This window comes from Hemicordylus capensis, chromosome 1 (assembly GCF_027244095.1).
Source record: "Hemicordylus capensis ecotype Gifberg chromosome 1, rHemCap1.1.pri, whole genome shotgun sequence".
NCBI lineage: Eukaryota > Metazoa > Chordata > Lepidosauria > Squamata > Cordylidae > Hemicordylus > Hemicordylus capensis.
The window spans coordinates 20,459,456-20,486,525 of NC_069657.1; the positions used below are offsets into that span (position 1 = coordinate 20,459,456).

Consider the following 27,070-nt stretch of genomic DNA (forward strand, 5'->3'; position numbering starts at 1 on the left):
TTTCTGTCCAAGGAATTCTTATCTTCTTGTACATTTTCTATTATGCTATTTTTGCCCCAATAGCACTAGGAAGTCTAAATATGTTAGTGTGGCACAAGGAATGTTATCAGCATACACATTTTTATTGCAAGTTATATTTTTTCTAGAGTTTGCCAAATTATCCCTTCTCTCTAATTTACTATTTTGCATTTCTACTGCCCTGTCCTCCCAGAAGAAATATGGAAAAGGGATAACACTGATGTAAGACAATTTCAGGAAACTGGTTTTTCTCTGAGGTGATACATGTTTACTCACAACCTCGGTTCTGCGCCTGCAAAGTATCCTGCCGCAGAATTCTAAGCTCTTTGAGGTGCTTTTCAGCTCTGCTGAATTGCACATGTGCGTGACCATTGATTTCAGCAAGAGAGCACTATTCTCCTCAGTTCCTTATCAACCGCCATGTTGCTCGCCTCGGGAAGGATCCGCTCTGTTCTCCTTGTTCCTCAGCTTTTTCTTCTATCTTTTTTCGGCTTGGCTTTGGACTGTTTCTTCAACTATTCCTTTGCTAACTTCTTTGGCTGATTTTTTTCCAGCTTATTCTTCTGCCTTTCTCTCAGGATTCGGCGTCTTGGTGGTTTCCCTCAACTTGGACGTTGGTCTGTTGTTTCAGTTTCCCACTTTGTTTTGTCCCTATCGCTCTAATGGATACTAAGAAAACTTTTTTAAAGTGTACCTCCTGTAGGTGTACTTTACCATCGTCAGATAAACAGAACTAGTGTTTGATTTGTTTGTGTGAAGGGCACAGTGTTGAAGCCTGTGATATCTGTCTGGCCTTTTCTCGCCAAACTAAAAAGAACCTTTGTTTTTGGGCTGCTCTTTATGAGACCACACTTTGACCTCCAACACTGATACTGTATTACCAGGGACTGTTGACATCAGTGGCGTCCATTTTGGCTGACATGCACCTATTGGGATCGAGAGCGTCATCCTCTCTAGTGGGTCGCCCTTGGGGCACTAGACCAGCGTTGGCTTCTATGTCTGCTTCGTCTCCTGCCCCAAAAGTTCCTTCTCACAAGTATCCACTTCTCTCCCAGTTGACTCCAATGTTCAATGTTGACACCACAAAAAACATAATCGAGATCACTCTGGGTCTCCAGGATTGTTGAGCTCTAAGTGTTGCAAGACTTCACACTCTACCTCTTCATCAATGTTGAAAAGACCCAAACTGTCTACTTTGTTGACCTTGTTAGCTTCACCTCATACCCCTTCACCATCATCCACCCAGGGGTCCATGATGTCCACCTTGCCCTCTTCTTCACCCATGTCGACGTCGAGATTCTTTCATTCGTCAATGTTGCACTTGTCGGTTGTCCAAGGTTCTTCAACCCTGCGTCCGGGATTGACTTCAGCATCGACTTCTATAATGTATCTTCCCAAATCCTTGGTTGTTGCTTCTTCTATGTCAACGGTTACGACATTCTTTCAAAAATCCTCAGTCATTGCTTCCTCTTCTTCGACGCCTATGATTACAACAGTTCCTGAACTCTTGAACATCACTTCCTCCTCTTCAACATCGATGGTGGCGCGATCTATTCCACCGAAGTCGACCAATCCTGATGCAGAGAGTCCCTTCACCGATCATCAGTTTATCTCTGGCTTTGTCATCGGTGCAATCTCTTCACGGTTCTCTTGCAGAGGATCAACTTTCCTCCAGTGAATTTTCCCCGAGTCGGTTGGTAAATCTGGGACTCAAATCATAGAATTCCTCCTGGGTTACTCTACCAGTATCTCTTCAGGTTCCATCTTTCAGGTTTCCAGTTAAATGGTCTTGATGGAGATGATGATAACAAGTTGGTTCTGATACCGAAAATGCCTTCTGCTTCACCTGCCAAGGCTACCCCTCTCTATTTCCCCATTCAACATTGAAGGGACTGTTTTCATCATTCCGCCTTGCATTTTTCCTCTGTGCCTCAACCCATGGATTATTAGAGCTCTCATAGGGGTTTGGATCCTGGATTTGTATGTGACCTTCAAAGGTACTACAATCCCTATATATGTTTTACTCTACAACATCCAGGAGTATAGACTCTGAAAAATCCTGGGGTCCTTTTCAGCCAAGGATCATGATCCTGTTTCTTTGACTCCCACCTCACCCTTTAAGCTGCCTAGGATGCCAACTGTGGGCACAAATAATCTTGCCTCCCCTGCTCCGATCCATTTTTCAGATCCTGATGTAGAAGTGGTTGATCCACCTACGACTTCTGCAAAGTCCCCTGTATAGGATGGCCTTTCCAAAGGAGAGTACACTTCCACTCCTTCCTCCGGAGGATATTTGCCCACACCAAGAATCCCTCTGATCTGTCCCCTGACAGGACTGTAGCCAGTCCTCCTGGAAGTTCTTCACTGGAAGAGAGCTGCTTCTGCCATGTCCGAGTTGCCAAAATGGCAAAGGTTTTGGGACTGGAGTTAAAAACACTGATGCTGGAGGTCAAAGACCCGGTTTATTATTTCATTGCATCCACTTCAGCTGCGCAGCTCATTGCCTTGCCAGTGTTTCCCATCTTGTCTAACTTGACAAAGGTATGTTGGGATACTCCTGCTGTGTCTACGTCTACTTCTAAGAGCTTTTATTGTATCCAGGAGATTCTTGCCCCTTCCTTTTTAAACACTCCCCACCCAACTTGGTGGTTGTGGACTGTGCTTTTAGTGGCAAGTTGAGCAAAACTCATTCTGCTTCACTTGATAAGGAGGGTCGAACGTTGGATGTGATGGGGAGACGTTCCTATTCCTCCTCATGTTCGGAATTAAAGATTCCTAATTACATGGCTTGCATGGCCAAATTTCATTACTCTGTTTGGGATTATCTCAAGGATGATTTAAAGGATGGTCCTGCAGCGTCCCACAACAAGTTTCAAGATGCTCTGAAGAAATCAGTGGATATCTCACAGCAACATCTCAGGACCACTAAGCATCTTGCTGAGACAGTTGTGTTCTTTGGCTGGTGTGCTGCCACTCTTGGCTGTGGTCCACATATTTACAAGGTGATATGAAAGACAAAACCGATGATATGATGAGAAACTGAAAAAGTCTCGCTACATTGCCTCTCAACCTTATTCTTTCTTCCAATGTTACTGCTCTTTTGGGAGGCAGAAATTTAAATATAAGCAGTCAGAGTGTGGAGAATCAAAGTCCTTTAAGTACATGCCTAAGCGCCAATACAATCCGCGTAGCTGTCAACAGCAGCAATGTTCTAGACCTCAGGACCAGTCTAAGCAGTCTGTTGAACATGCTTGCACTGGAAATATCTTTGCCTCCAAACCCTTCCATTCATCTCGCCCTTTTCTTGGAAGAATGGCATCATATCCTTCCTGTGGAAGGATCATAAAAGTTGTTGTACACCGCCCAGAGCCTCTGGATGGGGCGGTTTATAAATGTAATAAAATAATAATAATAATAAAAATAATATAATCAGATGCCTGGGCATTGTCTATAATATCAACAGGATATGCAATCAAAAGCTGCCCCACATTTGTGGGAATAAAATACACCCTCTCAACTCCTACCCTAGCAGAAGAGGTGCTTTCTCCACTGGAGAAAGGTGCGATAGAGCCTGTTCCCCCAGAGGACCAGGAGACAGGCTTCTACTTGAGATAGAACCTTTTGCTGCTACCGTCAGGCAAATGCTTCTCTACTGTGTGGTCCTCAAGCATCCCAGTCTCTCTAACATCTAGGAACATAGGGAGCTGCCATATATTGAGTCAGACCATTGGTCTATCTAGCTCAGTATTGTCTTCACAGACTGGCAGTGGCTTCTCCAAGGTTGCAGGCAGGAATCTCTCTCAGCCCTACCTTGGTGATGCCAGGGAGGGAACTTGAAACCTTCTGCTCTTCTCAGAGCGGCTTCATCCCCTGAGGGGCATATCTTGCAGTGCTCACACGTCAAGTCTCCCATTCAGATGCAACCAGGGCAGACCCTGCTTTGCTAAGGGGACACGTCATGCTTGCTATCACAAGACCAGCTCTCCTCTCCAAGACCAGCTCTCCTCAAGGTACATCTGGTGGATCTTTCTGCAAGACACCTTGGCTGGGACAGATGGTCAGTTTCCCCCCGTTCAGATTGATGTTTCCTTAAGAGTGTGAACAACCTTTTGCCTAAAATCCCGGATCCTGTTGAACTGTGGAGCCTCCTCTTGGTCCACTCATCTCTCACAGAGCCTCCCTTTGAATTGCTTCTCTCCGCTAACTTCCTTATCTCTAAAGGTTGCCTTTCTAGTTGCTGTAAATTTGGTGTGCCATGTCAGTGAACGAACAGCTCTTCATGCAGACTCTCTGTACACTAAGTTCTTCACGGACATGGTCGTTTTTTGCGCGGATCCCTCTTTCACTCCTGAAGTTGTCTCTGATTTCAATCTCAATCAAGATATCTTTTTGCCTGCCTTCTTCCAGAATCGCTCCTCCTTCCTGGAAAAGCCGGTGTATTCCCTTGACATTCAGCAAGCCCTACTTTACTACCATAACCATACCAAAACCCTTCCGTGGATCCAAGGGACTCTTTATTTTGTACAAAGGTGAAAACAAGGGTCTCCCTGTCTCTCGCCAAATACTTTCCCTTGTTGAACTCATCTTTATGTGTTATCTCCAACACGGTGTACAGCCCCCATCAAAGATCAGGGCTCATTCCACTCAGGCCATGTCTTATGTCAGTGGCTCACATGTGCGGCATCAGTATGAAGGACATCTGCAAGACAGCCACATGGTCCTTGGACTTACCTTTTGTTAAGAGCTCAGCAGTGGAGGTCAACTTTGGTTGGGCAGTCCTCAAGAAAGTTATCTGAGCTGAATCCTGGCTCCCACCTCCATCTTGGTGAGTTAGCTAATCACCCAGGTTGTGAGAGAACATGGATAATCTCAGAGATAAACAGGTTGTTTACCTGTAACAGGTGATCTCTCTGGTGATCCCTGTTCACTCACAACACCTGCCCAGCCTACCCCTCTGCTTTGATTCCTTCATAGTTGTACGTTCTTTTCTTACATGTCTTTATCTACAGACATTCCTCTTAGCTCATCACAGTGGCCGATCAAGAATTGAGGAGAATGGCGCTCACATGCCAAAATTAATGGTCTCATGTGTGCACGATTTGGCAGAGCTGAAGAGTGTCCCAAAGAGCTTGGAATTCTTCCGCAGTGAGCTACTTTGCCGATGTGGAACCCAGGTTGTGAATGAACATGGATCGCCAGAGAGAGCACCTGTTGCAGGTAAGCAACCTGTTTTCCTCTGAGACTCAGTAACATAAACCAAATGCTTGCAGGAGTTTGACTCAATCTATTTTATTCATGGGCATTTTTGTGTATTTCTATGGGATAGAAGTCTTCTCAACTTTTCAAACACTGTTCTTTTCTAGGGTCTTGATATGGGGAAAGTGCCACCAGCTATCTCTGCTGTAAGTAAGCAGTTGCCTCAAAACTATGGGACCTATCCAAGCTCTGTTCCTTTAGGAACAGGTTCTACCAATTCCCTGGAAAGACGAAAGGATGGCAGCCTACCAAGACCTGGGTCTACAGCAGCAAACCGGCAAAGACCTGTCCCATTACCACCAGCAAACAGCATTCATCAGCCTAGCTCTTCACAACAAATACAACAGAGAATATCCGTCCCTCCTAGCCCCACATATCAACCTTCTAATGTCCCACTATTTCCAGGTGGAGATGGCAGACCTGACCTCCCCTTAACTGTGGCCATCAGGCCTTTTTTAGCTGATAAAGGCTCACGTCCTCAGTCTCCCCGGAAAGGGCCACAAACAGTGAACTCCAGTTCCATCTACTCAATGTACCTTCAGCAAGCGACACCACCAAAAAACTATCAACAGGCTGTGTACAACACCCTAAATAAATCAGTTAAAGCAGGTAGAGTACTTTCATGTTGCTTTTCTCTTCAGAAAATAGTTTTTAAGAGTTAAATTGGATCTGATGTACATAGACTTTTGCTATCAAGTGAAGTTTTTTTTCAGATGGTTTAACTTAGGAGCCTTCGAAGCACAAGCTTCTTCCAGTCAGGGATTCCTTAGCAGATGATGGAGTACATTACAAATTTGCAGCATTACATCAAATAAGAAGTAGTAATTCTCAGGGAAAGGGTTTAATTATGCTATACTACAAATCTGAAATGAGGATGTACAGTCTCTAAAAATATATTTTATTAGCATGGAATTATTGTTTTGAGTGGGTCAGTTGTCTGAGGTGGTGAATGATGCTTAAACTGACACATAGTTAAACTTTAAATATAAAATTAAAGAATATTATTAGTACCATCTCTAGAAGTATTTTCAGGACCTACTTTATTTTATATTTTCCATAAATTATTGTGGGGAGAGAAGCAGCTAACACTGGGTGTATTAGTCAGTGCATTTCTAAAAGAGAGATGGAGGTATTAATGCCACCATAAAAGGCACTTATGGTGAGACCTCATTTAGTTCAAAGAAGAATGAGAACAAAGAGAATGACTGAACTCTGCTGGCATGTTGGACATATTGGAGAAAGACAATGGAGACATTATTTACATACAATGCTTTATGTTGAAAAAATGTGAGAAAAAGAACAAAGGACTATAAACTGTCTACTAGTAAATTCCAGCTGGAAAATGGGGAAAAAATCTATTATCAAAGGTGTAAAATTCTGTAATAGTATCTCCAATACTGTTGAAGGAGCAAACAGCATTACTGGTTTCAAGACTGAGTTGGAAAATGGATGAAAATACTTGATTTTATGTTTGTCCATACTGCTGTAACTTTCCTGTGAGGCATTCGCAATTGCCACAGCTAGAAATGTGGTAGAGCATCTACTACTGGGCATCCTCAGTCTCGGGTGCATTCTCTAGCAACTCCAGTTGAAAGAATCTTCCTTGGGTAGGAGGGCTTGAAAGGTGCTCTCTCCCTGAAACCCTGGAGCCATACTGCCAGTCAGAGTAGATGGACCAAGAGTATAAGGCAGTTGTCTATATATTTAGTTCAATCATGTATACATGCCCCTTTCTTCTGTCACATTGAGAGGACACCTAAAGCAGCTGATGATCATAAAAACTAAGCAGTAGCAATCAGATACAATATCATAAAAACAAAACCAATGAGTCAAAAAATCACAGCAGATACAAAATAAACACAGTTCTGGTATTGCGATAATGATTTAACTCCCAGCCAAACCGAAGGCCTTCCAAAAAAGGGAATGTTTTCTGGAGGCAATGACAAACCACGATGGATGGGGCTTTGGGACTTGCCTGTTTGTATGAGGCAGGAGTTCCATAAACCGGGTTGCCTTATGAAGAAGGCGCTTTGACGCATCATTGGAAATTGCACCACCAAGAGCAGTGGGGTACACACAAGCCTCCCCCCACCATCTTCTTATGTTCAGTAAAGTGGAGGCATAGGCTTGGGCACAAAATAACTTGTGTATGAGTTAAAGGTACTTCTACTCATGCAGTGGGGTGGGGTGTCACCAATTTCTTCCAACTTCCTCGTTGTCCTGGCTGTAGCTCGCCCCCCAGCTGCTTTGCACAGCATTCCAGAGGTGCCTTCATCCTCAGGAGTGACTTTTGGGGAGATGTGAGGGACTGCAGTAGAAAGGGATGGGAAACCCGTAGTGCATGCATTGAAATGAAGTCCTAATGTGAATAGGTTTCACATTACATTCTGGACGTGATTGTTTGTGAGCAGCGGGGAGTGGGTGGGATTGTAGGGTGGTTTGTGTTTTTTCTTTTCTGAGTCAAATGTATCTTTGACATGATAAGCTCTGTTCTCTTCTGCTCCCTGGATATAGCTCATTGTGCTTTGTATCTTAGGATTATTTGCAAGGAGTAAAATACAGGAAATGTGCATGAGGAGATGTTATGGGTTTTGGAGCCTTGTGATTATTTAGCAGATCTCTGTTTCTAGTAAACTAGCATAGATGCCTAGAAACAGTGGGCTCCCTCCTGAATTGCTGTACTCTGACCATGCAATTACAAATAATACATAACTGTCAAAATAATAATTGTTAAAAAGCTTAGTTGATTTTTGTAGTTATAAAATTGACAGTCCATCATTAAATTTTATGACTTAAAAAAAAAATGGTTGCAACATCAAGTTATTCAGAAAATTCCCTCACTGCTTTTTGCTTTCAGTTTATGGGAAGCCTGTTGTACAGTCTGGTTCCACTTCTCCTTCGCCATTGCCGTTCCTTCATGGATCTTTGCCTGCCAACGCATCACAGCCTCAGCCTCCAAGTGACTATAGTGAAAAAGATCAAGAACTGGAAAATATCCCACCCTCGGGTGATAACAGCAATGTAGAAAACATTCCTCGGCCCCTCAGTCCCACCAAACTCACACCCATTGTTCATTCACCCCTCCGCTATCAAAGTGATGCTGATCTGGAAGCGCTTCGAAGGAAACTCGCCAATGCTCCTCGGCCCTTGAAGAAGCGAAGTTCTATCACCGAACCGGAAGGCCCCAGTGGACCAAACATACAGAAGCTATTGTACCAGCGCTTTAATACTCTGGCAGGGGGAATAGAAGGTGCCCCTTTTTATCAGCCAGGCAACTCACAAGACTTTATAGGCACTTCGGCAGACGTTGACAATGGAAACACAAACACGAATGGCAATATCGAAGAACCCGTTTCCGTGCCCCCCACAGCTCCTCTTCCTGACGAGCCTTCATCTGATGCCAACGATAATGAACTACCTTCACCTCCAACTGAGGAATTGATTAGTGCAGAAACAACAAATCAGACACCTGAGACTACGGAGGATGATAACAACAACAACCCTGCTGTAGCCCCTTCTGTTGAGCGGCCACCTAGTCCTACACCCGAAGGCGAGTCCCCAGCAGAAGATGAAGTGCAGCTGCCACCTGCTCTTCCTCCTCCTCCACTTCCTTCAGTAAGTTACTTTGACAAACCAGTGTATTTTTTAAAATGTTGTAGGTAACTCTTCTGTATAAAAGTGTCCACACCACATCATGGAATCTGCCAGTGCCTGCCTTCTGCTCTATGCTGTAAGCCTTGGTCTTTCCAATAGCAACAACCCCTCTCCCCAGCCCCCATACTTAGCATATACTGATATTCTCCTAACCAGAAATGACACTCAAGCTGAAATAGGTTGTAGGGCAAAAGTGTTGGGGCAGGTCTGACAGATACAACAGCAGGAGTTGGGTGCAGTCCAATACACATCTGTCTTGGTCAGGCACATCTTAATCTACTTCTGACTCAGCAATTTGACAACAGCCTATCAGCCTGGCCTTGTGCCAGGTGCTCAGCCACCCCTTCAGTCTTTGCATGCCCAGACAAGCAAACCAAACGAGGTTTATCTAGCTGCTGGTGAGTGGCGTTTGGCTTGGTGGGTCAGCAGTTCTGCAGGTCTTCCTTGAAGCTTTGGCCTTCAAGTGGGTGGATTACAATCCATAAGTGAGTCATGCCCCAAACTAGCTGTCATACCAGCAGCACTTTTGTTTACATTTTTTAAGCAGGAGGAAAAAAAGATGGGGAGGTGGCGAAAGGAGAGATAAATACATATGTTCAGGAGTTCGGTTCTGGATCTGGATAAATGGAAGCCTACAACCTTAAGGTTCTAGGATAGACTAAGTAGACTTCTTTTTAGTTAAACGAAGAGATAATATGGTGGTGATTAGACCACCACAATCTGGACATTACATACCCTGACCAAATGTCAGAAACCAAGTAGGGACAATTTTCATACTTCTGCTTATTCCAGAAAACATGAGTTTTGTATTAAAATAGAGTGAGCCACTTTCCTAAGTGACCGGCATGCTTGCTGCTTCTTCAGCACATTCAACCCTGCCAGGGAGGCTTGTGAGGTGGGGAGACTCCGTGTCTACTAAGTAGTGTGTCCTCACACTCCCACTGTTACTCACTTTGGGAATAATGGGGGTTGCACTCCTTAGTAGGCATGTAGCCTCCCGGCCTTTGCAAGCCATGTTGGCAGAGTTTAAAGTGCCACGGAAGCAGCAAGCACACCTGTTGTTTAGAAAGATGGCTCGCTATGTGGTATGTGATCCAGCGAACCTTAATTGGCCTCATAGTTAGTTTCAGTTGGACAGAATGAAATTCATAATGATGACAGGACTGGCCAAGATGGCAACAAGCTAGCAGCACTATTCACAAGTTCCTGCCTTAGAATTGGACCTCTCCCTTCGGAGGCTGAAATTCTCAAGCAGAAATCACATGAATCTTAACCATGGCAAACAAAAAAGAAATAGGAGCAGTCCAAATGATCATCAATCAACCAAGGCAGGAAAGCAGATGAGAATCAACTCCTTCCTTCCCATCAAAAAGACGAGCTGTGAGTACATCCTTTGCAACCCCTATTAAGAACAGATTTAAGGTCCTGGCATGGAGATTCCCCACCCCACCCCTCAGGAAGCCTGCTGCAAAGGAGACTGCATCACATCAGACATCTCCTGGGCTAAGAACTCTGGCCTGTGAAACCCCATGGAGCAGAGAGATAGGAGATTTGAGATAAGATTAGGGATGGGCCCAGACCGGTCCCGAGGCCATTGAAAAGGCCTCTGGACCGATCCGGACCTGGGTGGTTCGGATTGGGGGTGGGGGGTCGCTTTAAGAGTGGCGGGAGGGTTTACTTACCCCTCCCGCCGCTTTCCCGCTTGCCGCCGTAATCTGTAGAGTAATTGGGGCGGCAGGATACCTCCCTGACGCCCCTTCCCCAACGTTATTTGCAAAACCTCCCAAGAGTGCATTGCGCGCGTGCGCGCACGTTACAGAGACGAGCGCACGCTTCACATCTTTGTGACGTGCGCGCGCAAGCGCAATGCACTCCTGGGAGGTTTTGCAAGTAACGTAGGGGAAGGGGCGTCAGGGAGGTATCCTGCCGCCCCAGTTACTCTACAGATTACGGCGGCAAGCGGGAAAGCGGCGGGAGGGGTAAGTAAACCCTCCCGCCGCTCTTAAAGCGACCCCCCACCCCAGTGCCGGACCGCAGTTGGTGGTTCCGTGCACACCCCTAGATAAGATAAGAGAGCTAGATGTGCCCCTCATCACTCCTATGAACTGCTACCAGAATATCTCAGAAATGTATACCTGTTAACAGCAGAAATTGTCATACAGATCCTAGAGCGTCTAAACACTATATCAGGAAAGGTAGATGATCTCAGCTACGACTTTGAAGCGTTCATAACACAAGGCAACTGAAGAGATACAAGCCTAATTAAAACCCCAAAAGCAGCCCTTGGCAAGGTGCAGGAAGCTCCTTCCTCAGCTTTTAATGGGACCTCTGCCAAAATTCCGCACAAGATGCTCACTGCCAAAAATAACTCATTTGTCTAATTCAACATGTGTACAGTACTCTAAACTTCCCAGGTGTTGCTACTAATAGCAATGAATCACATTAACATTGAGAGATGGTCATTCTGCAAGGCAATAACAAATTTTCTGAGTATACTTTTAAATTGACACCCTAGATTTATAGATCTGGACTTGATTCAATTTTTGTCCAGCCACCCAGAGTCAAAGATAATTCTACTAACCTTTAATTAATGCTCACCATGGGAAGCAAAGATGCATGGAGACAGCATCTCCGTGTCTGCTGAACATCTGGGTATCACTCTCTGCTCACCTTGGGTGCTCACCACTTAGCCTGGGTGTCCATCCTAGCAAGCAACAAACGTTTTTTTAATAGAGATCATTTCCATAATCCTTGCCCAATGAACTTACCCCCTGTGGACATATTAATGTTACAGATACTGGCCACACTCCAGACAAAAACCTGGTTAGCTCTCTGCATAGCAAAATGATTTTTAAAATTATTTTTCTTCCAACAGAATCCATTCCTTCTCAACATACACTATACCAGGGCTGCTCAACTTCAGTCCTCCTGTAGATGTTGGCCTACAACTCTCATAATCCCTAGCTATTGGCCACTGTGGTCGGGGATTATGAAAGTTGTAGTCCAAAAACAGCAGGTGGGCCTAAGCTGAGCAGGCCTGCACTATACCCACATGGAAAAATACTTCTGCAATTATTTGAAAAGCACTTTGGACTCAGAAATCCATGCATATGCCCTAAAAGAACTTTCTGGCTTCTTATGCCAGTTTTTAATCTAATTAGTCCAGTCTTAGATTGCTGTTCCTTCCAGTGTTTTATGGCAACGTGATTTTGGGAATGGGTCATAATACTTTGCATACAGATCCGATCAGAGAGCAAGGGAGAGAAAGCAGAGGTTGTATTCCTCCCTTCCAAACAAAACACAAAGAAGCCAGCAAAAGATCAGACTTGGCAACAGCCAGCCTGCCTGCTCCCTAACCATAATGGTGATTAAATTCTTTTGAGCAGCAAAAAGGAAAAAGACTTTCCCACCCTCTGGGCACTCTGATTGGCTGCCTGTGGAGTCAATCAGCCTAGTCCCTCACAGATTGGTTTATAGGGCAGTCCTAGGACTGCCCACTTTGCAAAAACAAAAACGAGCATGCTTATTGGCTCCTGCCATACCGGTATTAATATTTTAAAAGATCTGGGGCTTTTAGTTTTGTTCTGTGCCACCGTTCACTCCTAAAGCAGCAGCAGGGAACAACAGAGGGAGGCAGTAGGCACACAAAGTGGAGGCAGAGACAACATGGATGACTTAGAGAGCTATAGCAACCAAGTGTAAGAATTACATAGGTACCTAACCCATAAAAATACTGCCTGTCCCAAACAGCACCTGTTCTTTTCCAAACCATGGTTTGACTCTGAATGCGATGAAGCAAAAAAAAAAAAAAAAAAATTCTTATCACCAATTACAATGCCTATAAAGTCAACATAAGACCAGTGTCTGCACAGGACCTCCTTAAGCAGAAGAGATAATTCAATTACTCAAGCACCAGAAAAGAGACTCTATGAAAGCCATCTGGTCACATCTTATTCATGCAGACAGAACCAATGACTCAGCCCTATTTTGGCACATCACCATGGATCACTCTAGCAATGGCCTGATGCTCTTGGACAGCTTTATTCCATCAGAGGTCTGGGAAAGTCATTTCAGCGAACTGTATAGAGATGAAGAAGTGGACTATAGATGCCCTGCCTGCTTGGCCACCAGTGATGCCTGCTGAGGTCATGGATTTGATCTCCCAATTAAGACCTGGGAAGGCTCCTGGAGGACATTTAATCCCCCCTGAGCTGATCAAGAACAACTCAGCATGTTGGGCTCCCATTCTGGCCTTGCTTTTTACATTATTGACAAGCATGGTCCTATCCCTAGGGACTGGGGATTGTTCCCATCTTCAAAAAAGGCAGAAGGGAACTATAGAAACATCAGTCTGCTTGGCAGAACCAGTAAGTTTTATGCCAGGCACCTAAATTGGAAGTTTAAGGGACTTGCTGGAACAGAAAACCTCCTAGCGGAGAAACAGGCTGGATTCCGGGCGGGAATCTAGTGCCTAGTACTACAGCACTTAACTGAGAAATATTCTACTCGTACTACAGTTTCTCTATATGCAGCCTTCATAGATCTCAAGGCTGCACTTGACTCCATTTCTTGAGTCAAACTGTGGGGGAAATTGGAGGCCTCTCTGATCGAGTGGTGCTTGCTATCTCTCATTCGAACCCTCCACAATGGCACATACTTGAAAGCCAGGTGCAACCTACAAAGGTGTCAAACAAGGCTGCGTATTTGCCCTGCTCCTGTTTTAATTTCGATATAAATGCCATGGTGGGCCCCCCTAAAGTTGTATTTTCATCATCCTAAGTTGGCAGAGAAACACATCTCCATTCTGCTCTATGCAGATGACAAGGCACTTATCTCAAGGACCTCCATAGGACTCAAAAGAGCATTGGGGGCCCTTGTCTAATATTGTAAGGAGGATTTACCGGAAATACATTACCATAAAACCAAAATCATGGTCTTTGCCAAGAGACCAAATTCATGCTACTAGTGTATAAATGGGTATGCAATCGAGCAGGTTTCAGGCTTCAGATACCTGCGAGTGGTCTTTCATGCTTTAAGTACTAGGAAGGCTCACAGCAGCTATCTTGCCCAAAATGCCCAGAGGAGCACTGCTGCCATCCTAAAATTATTGTGAACAAGATGAGACCGATACATTCCTCTAGCCCTTAAACTATTTGAAGCTAAATTACTCATGTAACTCCTCTACAGCGCTCAGCTGGGCCTTTTTTCAGCTTCGCTGGAGCTTGTTCCGTCCAAATTTCTAAGAGCAGTATTCCAGGCACCTTCTACTAACATTGATCTTTAACTGGGGGCAGGCCTGGTGAAAGTGGAGACCAGAGTATGGTTCACCATACTCAACTACTGGCTAAGATTATCCCACTTCCCATTGGGCCAAGCCCCCTAACGTTGGAGGATGGCCATCAATCTACATGGAATCTAACTCTGCTGGTGAAACTATCTGTACTTGGACTCTCCCCTCCCTCCCTCCCTGCTTTCACTGGGTTACATGCAGGCCAGAACACTCCTTAATCAGCATGTTATGGATGCAGAGTGCCAAATTGATTTAGGCAGCGCTCCAAACTTCTCTGTCACTGAAAGACTACGGCATATAGCAACACCTGCTGCATATTTTACACAGCTAGAAGCCCCTAACCATAGGAGGGCCTTCATCTTATCTCATAGTGCCCTCCCTTTAGCTGTGCTAGATGGAAGCTATAGGAAGATCCCCTTTTTCAGAATATCTGCGCCCCTGCGACGTCAGCCAAGTTGAAACCACCAAGCACATCCGCCTTTATTGCTTCAGCCCTCCTGCAGATGTTGGCCTACAACTCCCATAATCCCTGGCTGTTGGCCACTGTGGCTGGGGATTATGGAAGCTAGAGTCCCAAAACAGCTGGAGGGCCAAAGTGGAGCAGCCCGGTTCTACAGAGATATCCGCAATACCCTTGTTCTTCCATTACTTATCAGGCTGCCAGGCCACTCTGGCCAATTCTAAATCTCCCTATTACTCTCTGACTGTAACCCCTTTATAACACACAATGTTTCCAAGTTTTGCACAGTAGCTTGCAAACTTGGTCGAGGTCCAACTGCCCGCAAGCGTTAACCTAGCTTGACACAGCTCATGCCTGTATTGTTGCCTCTGATTTCCAGTTACTTAGCTTTATAGCTTTTACTGTTACAGCTTATCTCTTTTGCTTTTATTGTTATAGATATCTCTTTAGGTTTTTAGATAGCACAGAGCATCACCCTATTACTTTACTTTATTACTTTTATTTTAGCTTATATTATTTTTATTATAGCTTATAGCTATTGTTCTAATTTCATAGCTTTTTGCAGATTTTTTTAAACAGATTTTAGCTTTAGGGCAATTTTATAGTTCTTATGCTACCACGTTTTAACTCTAGTTATTATTTGCCTTTAGGTATAGACCTTACTGTTGTTCACATCGTAGTTGTTAACTTTATAGCTTCTATTTTCTTTCTACCTTATGCTGGTCAAAGACCAAAATAAAGATATTGATTGCTTAATAATGATGCAGCTTGAAATTAACGGTCACTTTGTTACTCAGACCAAGCGGACCAATCTGAAGAAACCCAACTCGGAAAGAACAGGCCACAGTTTGAGGGTCAAGTTCAATCCCTTGGCACTGCTGCTGGATGCCTCACTGGAGGGAGAGTTTGACCTGGTGCAAAGGATAATCTACGAGGTGAACTTGGAACTATGGTTAGATTCTTCTGCTGTTTTAACGATGCAAAATTTATTTTAAGTTCATACAAACTGTCCCTATTGTTTCTCTCCCCCCCCCCCCGCCCCATTTTAGGTGGATGATCCCAGCAAACCTAATGATGAAGGCATCACCCCTCTGCATAATGCTGTGTGTGCTGGCCATCACCACATAGTAAAGTTCCTGCTGGATTTTGGCGTCAATGTGAATGCAGCAGACAGTGATGGATGGTAAGAGGCAAAGCAGAATCCCTTAGTCATGTGCCTTGTGTTGGAAATTCTCTGTGGTGAGAGAATCCCTTTCTCATTATAGCAGAGTGCACAGAGGCACAATACACAGCAGATTTAGTTAGGCATGCGTGTGTGCTGAGAGTAAAGTAACTTGGAGCCAATTCATAGTTTCAAATCAATATATAAGGCATTTATTAAGGAACTCCATTCTAGATAGGAAAGTGAGGATCTCTAATCTATCTATCTAGCTGGATGCAGATGGATTCTGCATCTTCTCTGCACACATGGTGCAGGGAGAGAGGCTTGCCATGTTGCAAGGTAGAAGGGCAGGTAGGGAAGAGAGAAGAGGAAGGAAGTTAGTCCCTGAGATTAGCAATCTACATATCCAAAGGGATAGTGTCAGAGCAGTAGAGAAGGGATGACCAATGTCTTGACCCTCTAGCCCTCTGACTCACTAGTCTGTCCTCCACTGTCTGAGACGAGACAGTGCAAAGTCCTTAACTTCCAACACCTTGGTGGCGCCGAAGCCAGATAATCTATAGCTCTGTGCAGTTACCGCACAGAGGCAGCCACTTGCAGTACCACACAGAGATGACCGTGCTGCATGCTGCCAGTGTGTGTGTGTGTGGTCTTCTCTATGCCGTAGTGGCTGGAACACCCTTCCTGTTGTGCACCTTCCCAGCCATCACAAGGGCAATATGGAGCTCAGCTTCCTGTGAAAGAGCCTTCCCGCACCGAAAGCACACGGTATTGCATGGAGACAGCTGTGCAGGGAGTGGCCACCACCATGAAGGTGCCGATTACTGAGTGTTGGCTCCTCTGAAACACGGGCCTAGCACCCCTGTTGTATTGCGCCCCCTCCTCCTGGATGTAAAAGAAAAACCAGTAAACAGTTTCTAAATGTGACTGCATCTTAGCATCTATGATCCCATCACATGCTACATTGAGGCTTCTATGTGTGCTTTATTTTAGGACTCCTTTGCACTGTGCTGCCTCTTGCAATAGTGTTCATCTCTGCAAGCTACTTGTTGAATCTGGAGCAGCAATATTTGCTTCAACTATAAGCGACATAGAAACTGCGGCAGACAAGTGCGAAGAAATGGAAGAGGGTTATATACAGTGTTCCCAGTTTCTCTATGGTAGGTTATAAGAGTGTATCTGATAGCTTGATCTTTCAGTGCTTTTGCTTGGATTTGGCCTTCTTAACAGATGTCAGGGTCTTGTTGTGTTACATAGTGTTTTGGTGCCTAAATCTATGCAAAGTCAAAATCAACTTTAGATAGTCCTTTAAAGGTAAAGTGTGCCGTCGAGTCAGTGTTGACTCCAGGCAACCACAGAACCCCGTGGTTGTCTTTGGTAGAATACAGGAGGGGTTTACCATTGACATCTCCCGCACAGGATGAGATGATGCCTTTCAGCATCTTCCTATATCACTGCTGCCCGATATAGGTGTTTCCCATAGTCTGGGAAACATACCAGCGGGGATTCGAACTGGCAACCTCTGGCTTGCTAATCAAGCCATTTCCCCGCTGTGCCATTAGGTGGCTTAGGACAGCTAATACTTCTTTAGGACACTTAATATGGCTGTACAGAGAGAGACTAGGTCAGTGTTCTTCACGGCAAGGCCCGGGAGGCAGTGGTGGCTCCCATCAACCTGAAGTGCAGTTCCCTGTTAAAAGATTTAGTAGGCTTGTCCAAAGCTCCCTGCCCCTGGCACCATGCAGAGGCACCATGTGTTCCCATCACGCTTTCCCAAGTGCTGGAGGTGGGGCTGAGGGGGTGTCCTTTAAGTGAGGAGCCCCAGTGACATCTGAGAAGGTGCACACAAAGTGCTTGGAAATGTAGTCTTCCCAGCACGTTCCCCAAAGCCATACTGCTGTTTCTCTTAAAGGCCCCACCCCACCCCGTGTTGGGGAAAAGGTCAGTGCAATGGGAAATGGGGTGTGTGTGTGTGTGTGGCCAAAATGGCTCTCACTTGAAAAACAGCAAAGCTCACTGGATTAGGTACTGATTTAAAGTGCAGAAAATATAGATTTGCAAAAAATGTGTTTGTCAATTGCTCCCCTAATCAGATAAAACCAACAGAAAGGAAAATGAGGGGAATTCAGGTTGCAGCCTTTTAACTTCCCTAGCTATTGACTGGAAGAATTCTGACTACAGTAGATTGAAATGAGCCCTTAGCCTCATTCAGATGTTATAAAATTGCCTCACTGTGTACAGCAGGATGAAAGGGGAGAAAATCCCGCCCCTGCTGCATTGATCAGCAGTACGCCCCACCACTCGGGCTTACAAGGGGGCTGACCTGAAGAGGGAAGAGCCCAAAGCCTGATGATGGATGCTTCTGTGATTGCGAGACTAGATCGATCTACTCTCGCAATCATGAAAGTGCCTGTCGTCATGCTTACGGTTGCACAGCTATAGCGGGGGCAGGGATTTTATAATGTTTGAATGAGGCTCATGTCTCTGTTGAGGTGCTATTAACTTCCCAACTGCTCAGAAATTTAAAGGACTGTTAGCTCAGGATCAGTCTGTGTTGCTGGTGTCAGTGTTCTGTGGGTATGTAAGAGTGAGGTGGGATTGAGTAACAGAAGTATGGACAAGGTAATAAACACAGCCAATCTGTGGATTATTGCAGGTCTTTTCTTATTCCTTTCCTGAGACAATCACTGGTTTGGGGGATAACTGCCATCGGCACTGGGACTCACTTCTAGGCTTCCCACTGGGGTGGAAACAGCTGTGTCACAAAAGGGTAGTTGAGCTTCTTTAGTAGGATCCCATTAGGCCTGCTGAAGTAGCCTCCTACAGCCCTTTCCAGTGGCTACTGGATCAGCAGAAAAGGGAGCAAGTGTGAAGTGCCATATCTAGTAGTGAGTGAAAGGATCGGGACTTCCTGTTGACTGAACTTGAGCCACAGTTGTACCAGTCTTGCCTAAATGGGGTGTGGATGGCATTCTCATACTTCTGTGTGACCAGTTCAGCACTTGCAGAACCAGGTCCAATGTCAGTGGTGGGGTTTCATGTAATCTCCCAAGAGACTGGCAGCTTTATATAGCCAGCCCTTCGTACAAGTACCCATTGCATGCACGTGCCCAGACTGTCAAACTGAGAGCAGGATTCATGTCCTAAATGGTGGTGATTGTTATCCAGATTATATTAACTCATTTCCTTTTTGGCAACAGGTGTACAGGAGAAGTTGGGAGTCATGAACAAAGGGGTAGTGTATGCACTCTGGGATTATGAAGCTCAGAACAACGATGAGTTATCATTCCACGAAGGAGATGCAATTACCATTCTGAGGCGCAAAGATGACAATGAGACAGACTGGTGGTGGGCGCGTCTCAATGACAAAGAAGGCTATGTGCCTAAAAATCTCTTGGGGGTAAGTTCTGTCAGTGTTTGCTTGACTCCTTGAGCTGGGACTAGGAAGCAGCTGGCTGAAATGCTTTTCATTGGTAACATTCAGATAGAAATCATTTGGAAGGGATAGATTGAGTTTTGAAACAGGAGATTCTAGTGTTGGCCACAAAGGCACTATATACTTTGCCTTGCCTTCCAGCACATGGACACCATCTCCAGCCCCCACCCTAACCCTCAGCAAAAAGAGCTGATTACATTGTACAGAAAAAACATGTATCATGCCATAGACTGCTGGTTAGAGGATCGCATGCTTGAAATTGCAAATAATGGAGAAGACCCTTATTAATCTTTTTGAAATGCTAGTTTTTGTTTAAAAAAAACACCAAAAAACATGGAAGCTGGCACTCTCCTGAGTGTGGAATCCAGGCAGTTCTGAACTGCCTGTGCTGCTGTGGGCATTTAAAACTGTCTGCTGTGTTGCAGAACAGGGCTGGTGGTCTACTGCTTAAGGCTATAATCGCACATCTGTGACACCACAGCCATCTTGGGCATCAGCTGATGGAAAGCACCCTATAGATAGGTTTTTACTGTGGGTCAGTGCAGATCTGAAACACAGGGAGTGCATATTGAACGTGAATTCTCTGGACTGAAAGCCTCAGGCTGCAACCTTACAGCCCTAAGTACAGTAAGCTCAACGACTGGAAACAAATCTCAGTGCTAAATTCAGGGTGCTACTAATTTGAAGGAACTTATTTCTTTGCCACAAATGACTTATGCAGTATGAACACATTTGGTTTTGTCTCGACTGCTGTCTGCATGTAGACTTTGAAGTGTATCAGGCTATTCTAATTTTAACAAACTGTGCTAGTCTTGACGGAGGCTTGCTAAGGGCTTCCTGGGAAGCACAAGTGAGTTGTGCTCCTTGGAGAACTTGTACTCTTCCCCACAGTTGGACCACCTTGATCACTCACACTTTACCTCCAAAGCATAAAGGGGATAAACAGCTTAATGGTGCTTCCTCTTTCCCTGATTGCTGGTAATGTGCAAAGCCAATTCAAGCTGACTTGACACCTACTTTACTAGAGAGTGTTGCCCCTATTCTTGTTGGCTCAGCCCAAATTAAACCCATTAGCAGTTCTCAACTGAAGGCCAAACTAGATGTGACACAGACCACCTGTGGGACATACACAGGGTGGGTCTGTACATGCCACTGCAAAGTAGCAAAGGATGACAGCCTGCCGCAGTGTTACCAAAATTCACCCGATTTTGTCTGCCCAACTTCAAATGTTTAGTTGAAATTGGGTGAAGTGGGGAGAATCTCGGGAATTAGACTTCACTAGGTTCAGACATCATGGCCACTGTGTCCCTACTCCAACATGTCAACTTTACTGTCTTGCAGCAGGTTGTGTAAACCCACCCATAGTAAAGATTCTTAGAGTCTTTTGACGTTTTGGTATTACCATTGTTGGGAAAGATATGTCTGCCTACAACACTGAAGACTTGTATGCTAACAGGGTCTTGTCTGAGATTCCTAAATTAAAAAATGATGTTCAGTAGATTTTATAATGATAACAGGAATGTAACATTCTTCAATTTAACAAAAGCTGCTTTTGAATGCACTAGTTGAGTTACACAAACCTAAGAGTGAATTTTCTACTAAATTCTATTTTCTTTCTCCCCCACAGTTATACCCAAGAATAAAACCTAGGCAACGAACTCTTGCCTGAATTCTGTCACTTGGTAGTGCAATACCTTTTGGGCAACTGGAAGATGAAAGCATACACTGGAGACATTTTCAATCACATTTCACCAAGAGAAATAAAGCTACACTTGTTTAAATGGTGCTCTTGTTAATATGATGGACAGCATTTGAGGTTTTCTGTCTGCAGTCTGTGAGGTCTGCTCCATATTAACCTACCCAGTCACTGGGAGAGGTAATCACACAGCCTACAGTATTTTTTGCCAATTGAATTAAACTTGTGCTAAATGTTAAAATCTCTTGCAAAATGCAGATATGCTGTCTGACCTGTTCTAGGCCACAGTAACTATCCTGACATGTCAAGACCTGTACTATTAAAGTTGTCAACTAAATGTTGAGTTTACTGTGTAAATCTTTACAGATCCTAGTAAAAGTTAACTTCTAGGACTCACCAAAAGTCCTTTGGTAGAAAAGGTGTTACTGAGAAGACACAAAAGCATCAATGCTGAATGGATTTTTGCACACTTCTCAAAACCACACTTCTTCCTTCACTTGATGTTTTTCTTGATATTCTGCTTATAGCACCAGTTTAACATCCCCATATCCCATTATACTTTCTGAACACACATGAATTCCATCTTCTGAACAAACCTGCATTCAGATTTAAGAGATTTGTATGTCCATATGAAAGAAAAGTGCAATAGTTGAAAATGGGTAAGAGTGGGGGTATAAAAGCTAAGAGGTTCACTTAAGGACCTTTAATTATCTAGGAAGAGAGGTGACTGAAGAATTGAATAAAGGCCAAGCTGGTTGTGTAGAGTGAAGGGGAGAAAGAAAGAGACTTATAGCAAAGATGACTTGCAGTTTGGGCTACAGCAGTCTTTGTGGTTCTTGGCAGCCCTGCATTTCATGCCAGGGTGAGTTATGCAATAACTTAATCCAATATGTAGTTTCAAGCAAAAAAAGCACTTCACTGGAATATTAATTGTACATGATTTTATATACAGAAGTCTATTTTGAACTTCCCATTCAGTTGTAGCCATACATTTTATAATTTCCTCCCAGTAAATTGTAGGCCAGTTGGCTTTATTCATTTACACGTATATAATTTATATCCATTGATGCAGTGCTGTTAACTTGCTTTTACCACTGTTTAGCATTAATTGTATATATTGTGGTGATGAAAAGTGAAAAGGTATTGTAAAAGAATATTTGCTAAATGAATGTGAGTAAGCCTACGATACACTGCTAATCCAGTGTGCACAATAAACTACTGCGAAGGTATGGTTGCATTTGCAAGTTTTTTGATTTATAGTCTCTGGGGAAAGGGCCTCAAGGTAAGTAGGCCTGGACAATTTTAACACATGCCAATGTAATATGTGATGTATTCCCTAGAGGTAAGCCATGCTCAATTATTTGGTAGGCTATATTCAACTTTCTTCAGAAGTTCTGTAGTACAGGCATCCTGCATGAAACAAAGGCTGTGATATTTGAAGCTTTAAGTACAAAAAACTTGGTAACAGAATGTGCTTCTTCAGGATAGTAATTTTCAAAGCCTTTGAGGTGTCTTCAACTTAGTGTTTCCGCAGAGGATCAGTAGTGGTGAACTAGTTTCCCCACACACTCAGCTTCAACTGCAGTAGTGGTGGGAATTCAGGATGCAGTGTTGGTTCATATAGGATAATAGCGTGGCCCTATGTATTGTGTGGCCACACAGGTACATCACTAGAGCATATACGCAAACACTGCATGATAGACAAGCTAATATGGAAAAAGCTTTGTGACAGTACTTTTAAAGCCACTAGTTCTAGCCCACTGTGGTGTGTTAAGTGATGGAACAACTTTAGATGAGTCTTGTATGCTCCTGTGTAAGGAGAACCCTTTCTGCTCACCTGTATACACAGTTTGATTCAAGCCTTGTATTAGGTTTGACAGCTCTAACTAGCAGATTCGAGCTAACATTAGTACTAACACAGACAGCTTTATAGTATTTAATCAGGTTTTATTAGCCAAAGCAAGAATTACCACAAAAAGCATGAATATAAAACTTCAAAAAAAAGTCATACTGGAAGCATCATTCAAAAAGGTCAACTTACACAGGACAGTTTGCGGTATTTGGTACATCTTATTTTTTAAAAAAAGTGTTATTCTCATGATACAAATTCCCCACCGCAAGAAAAAGTGGCTTCTATAAAATGACATCTAAGGCAGATTTAATAGATCATTTGGATATGAAGAGAGAAAACCTGAGTTCTACACACCTGAAAAGCTATTCTCGATCATTTTTTTAAAAACTGAGTTATACATCTGTACTACAAAGGTTGTGCTATATATTTAGCAGTAGTGCAGGTCACACTTCATTTTACATATTAAGTGCAGACAAGATTTAACAAAATATAAAGTCATAGATACACAGCTATATTTAAAGCATTAATAAACTGTATACATATTGCACACTAAATAGTGAATACTCATAGGTCAAATACTCATGTTGTAATTGGCCAGTGCTCACATAATGAACCACATTTAGGACAGGAAGGGGTCTGACCCTATTACCAAGTATTTGTTACCATATGTCAACTAGCAAGTAGTGAGTGAGAAGCTTATTCTTAGAGATGATCTTTTCCCCTCAAGTTAGATGTTGCTATTGGTCCCGGGATTCATAAAGAAGCTTTGCAGCCTGCAATAAGAACAGAAGACAGAGGAGTTGATCAAGAAGTACTGCTCAATCCCACATCTTCTTGTATTGAAAATTTCTCAATGCGTTAGAATTGTCAGGATATGGAATCCAGGCAATCAGGATGTCAAAATATTACATTTCACTCTTTACAAGGAGGTAAAGAAAGCAAACAACTATAGAATAGCTTGTTGTGAGAGAAAAGCCCTATTCACATATTCATGCATGTACAATAATACATTTCCTATCTGTCTGCATTTGAGCGATCCTATATTCAGGTTCACTTTTAAAATCAATGCATGTACAGTCAATCACACAAATATGTACATGCAGTATACCTGCATACATACACAATGTGTGAATAGGGCTAAAGAGTTAAATTTTATTGTATAATTTGCTACCATGAACAAAAGAAACCAGTTATACAACTGCACCAACAAGTTACACACCCAGGTACACAAAGTTAGCTTCCTACTGCTCTGTGAGGACTCAAATACACAGCTGATCAGTTTGGGCATTTCTCCACTTACCTTATGCATAGCTGCTAGCCAAGTTGCTGACAGCTTCTTATTAGAGTTGAAGTCTTCACCAGCAGTAAATTTCATCTGTTTGAGTTCCTCTGAGCCTGGTACCTTGTACTGAAGGAGCATGCCTGTCGCACGTGTATTGCCTCCTAAGGAAGATAAATAATCCAAGAAGAACACACTTCAATGCTAGTAAAATGATTAAGCCTTACTCCAGTTAGTTCTAATGCAAAAATGCCAAGACCATTACAAAGGATTAACCCCAACACCGCACTTCCAAAGCAGTGAGATATACAACCAGATACACTGACCCCCTAGATGTGGAAGGCTGAAAAGGAATGGCATGAGCAAAGCCACACCTAGGCGGCCTGTCACGAAGCAAGAATTCTATGCAGGTCTCCTCCTAGCTTTGAGTCACATATACTGCTACTTTGGTTGGGGCTCACAGGCATAATGACCAACAAAGAATATTCTGGATTTCCAATCCAGAGTACATAGTGGAGTGCTTGCAAGTTTAGAAGCATGATTTCGGGGGTCTGGGCTCAGAATTTAGAACTTGTATTATGTTTTGCAGCCAACCCTTTATCCCCATTCCTTATTAATAAAATGCCATAATTCACATACTAAATAGCAAGTGTGAATTTTTGAGGAGAATGTTCTCCATCACAGATGGACATGAACTGAAGGATGGACTCATGAGACAACAGAAGGAGCTGGGGTCTATGAGCATGGTCAGAGAGGGGTGCAGAGTGAAGTAGCCCTATGCGCTGGCCACTGGAAGCTCTACCCATTCTCTGGCTTCAGATGACGTGAACTCATGCTTAAGCTCTCCCTGCTCTCAAACACACATTGCACAGAATTGAAATTAGTATTCACTATCCTTGGGCATGCAGATCCCATGACCTACAGATTTTTAAATGCCCCATGCTGCAGTGAAAAATGTAGCACAAATACTACTGCTTCAACAAGAAATGGGGGCCTAAGGGAGTCTATTGTATGACACGCACCTTCTTTTCTCTGCATCAGTGCACAAATTATGCGGCACATTTTATGCAAGCTAACTACATTAATTTGCATGATTCTTGCATTAGAGAGATCGAGATCCATGTATAATTTGCAATGTTGAGTTCAGAGTGGTTTGCTTTATTTTGAGGCTGTGGCAGAAAGTTGAAGTTTTCAGGATTCAACTATCTTTGTTGAATTAGGAACACAAGAAGCTGCATTATACCGAATCAGACCACTGGTCCATCCAACTCAGTATTGTCTATACAGACTGGCAGCGGCTTCTCCAAGACTGCAGGTAAGAGTCTCTCTTGGCCACAACTTGGAGATGCCAGGGAGGGAACTTGGAACCATCTGCATGCAAGCATGCAGATGCTCTTCCCAGAGCAGCTCCATCCCCTAAGGCAGGCTTGCTCAACTTCGGCCCTCCTGCAGATGTTGGCCTACAACTCCCATAATCCCTGGCTATTGGCCCCTGTGGCTGGTGCTTATGGGAGTTGTAGTCCAAAAAACAGCTGGGGGCCCTAAGTTGAGCAGGCCTGCCCTAAGGGGAATATCTTACAGTGCTCGCATGTCTCCCATTCATTTACAACCAGGGCAGACCCTGCTTAGAAAAGGGGACAATTCATGCTTGCTATCACAAGACCAGCTTTTCTCCCACACTTCAAGTAAATTATACCATTTACTTGAGGTGTGACTCTAGCCATGAAAATTGCTAAAGCCTGTTTTGTCAACAGGATACCACCACCAAGGGAAGATTCTGTCCAAAGCTAGAAAATGTTACCCCTTTTTCATCTCAAACTTATTTAACAAGAAGCTTTCCTGTTTGAACAGATTTATCTAGCTTCTGAAAATTAAACATGAACAATCCTGAAGCTTTTGACTTGTCTGACCATTGCAAAATGCCCTGAGACTTTGGTAATAGAAGATATACAAATACGTTAAATAAATTTTTAAAAATGCAGTGTTTGGCCTGATTCCCGGCAAGTGGAATCAGTAGCAAGTTGCATAAGCCACACTAAACCAGAAAGACAAACGCAAGAATGGAAGGGAGCAGATGGTCATTACCACCACTTGATTTGCTTAGTAATGAGAAAACTGAAACAAATATCTTAAACGTATAACATTTTCCACATTTGCACACTGTTTGGCCCACACACGCTACTGAAAGCTGAAGAAAGTCCTTTATGAATTTTCATGTGTTTGGTGATTCTCAATCTCTCACAATAGCAGTAATTCCAGTATATAAATTTAATAAATAGTTAATAAATAATTTTAAAAATTCCACTTACAGTGCTGTATTTTGGAGGAACACAACAGCAACTGATCAGAGTTCATTGCTTACTGTGCTTCTAAACACTGAGCATAAAGCTCTGTTTTCAGATAGTATTCCTCAGATAGTATGAGTTGTGTGCGGCCTTTTAGATTTAACTTTTTTTAATGATATAGGAGTTTTGTGGATATTCCCAATGTTAAAAAGTTATCCATATTGACCCCCTGCAGGGGTGTAGCTAGGGGAGAGGGGGCCCATTTTCACTCATCCCCCTGGCAGCCCCTCGGAGTGAGGGAGATAATCAAGAAAATAGGGAGGGGTGGAACTGGGGCCCCCCGGGGTCTTTGAACCCATCTGCTCAGTTATAGCTACACCCCTAATCCCCTGCAATGATGATGATGATGCAGCAGCATATTAACATTCATCTAGAACATTGGCTCCAGGGCCTTTAGCAATCATTTGTTCATTTCCAATTGCAAAGCTTCTCCTGGCTGTGGGAATGGAGGTGGGAGGGGGAGAACACCCAAGCTGCTGCCTCAAGAGGGAACAGAGGGCTATATAGCCTGCAGCTGTTTTGGCAGTACAGTTCAGCTTCCTCCTTCCAGATTCCCAACACAGCCAGGAGGTCAGAGGCCTACTACAAAGGAGGCTATCAGCTGCCGGTGTGTGTGACACTT

At 43.7% G+C, this 27,070-nt stretch overlaps 2 protein-coding genes across 11 annotated transcripts in view; one reads left to right on the forward strand and one right to left on the reverse strand.

Moving 5' to 3' along the window:
• The window catches only part of PPP1R13B (protein phosphatase 1 regulatory subunit 13B), a 129,901-nt gene extending 107,700 nt beyond the window's left edge, over nucleotides 1-22,201 (forward strand). For 8 of the 9 annotated variants that reach the window (XM_053282473.1, XM_053282462.1, XM_053282443.1 and 5 more), the window contains 7 exons: nucleotides 5,382-5,883; nucleotides 8,132-8,889; nucleotides 15,476-15,613; nucleotides 15,728-15,861; nucleotides 16,834-17,000; nucleotides 19,041-19,240; nucleotides 20,904-22,201. In XM_053282473.1, the coding sequence (XP_053138448.1) occupies nucleotides 5,382-5,883; nucleotides 8,132-8,889; nucleotides 15,476-15,613; nucleotides 15,728-15,861; nucleotides 16,834-17,000; nucleotides 19,041-19,240; nucleotides 20,904-20,945 (1,941 nt within the window). In that variant the 3' untranslated portion in view covers nucleotides 20,946-22,201. The remainder of the gene's footprint in view (nucleotides 1-5,381; nucleotides 5,884-8,131; nucleotides 8,890-15,475; nucleotides 15,614-15,727; nucleotides 15,862-16,833; nucleotides 17,001-19,040; nucleotides 19,241-20,903) is intronic. The other variant, XM_053282514.1, reaches the window with a different exon arrangement.
• A 697-nt stretch (nucleotides 22,202-22,898) lies between these two features.
• Nucleotides 22,899-27,070, reverse strand: part of ZFYVE21 (zinc finger FYVE-type containing 21) — a 34,296-nt gene continuing 30,124 nt past the window's right edge. For both annotated transcript variants that reach the window (XM_053282697.1, XM_053282689.1), the window contains 2 exons: nucleotides 24,125-24,267; nucleotides 22,899-23,597 (listed from right to left, as the gene is read on the reverse strand). In XM_053282697.1, coding sequence (XP_053138672.1) covers nucleotides 23,562-23,597; nucleotides 24,125-24,267 — 179 coding nt within the window. In that variant the 3' untranslated portion in view covers nucleotides 22,899-23,561. The remainder of the gene's footprint in view (nucleotides 23,598-24,124; nucleotides 24,268-27,070) is intronic.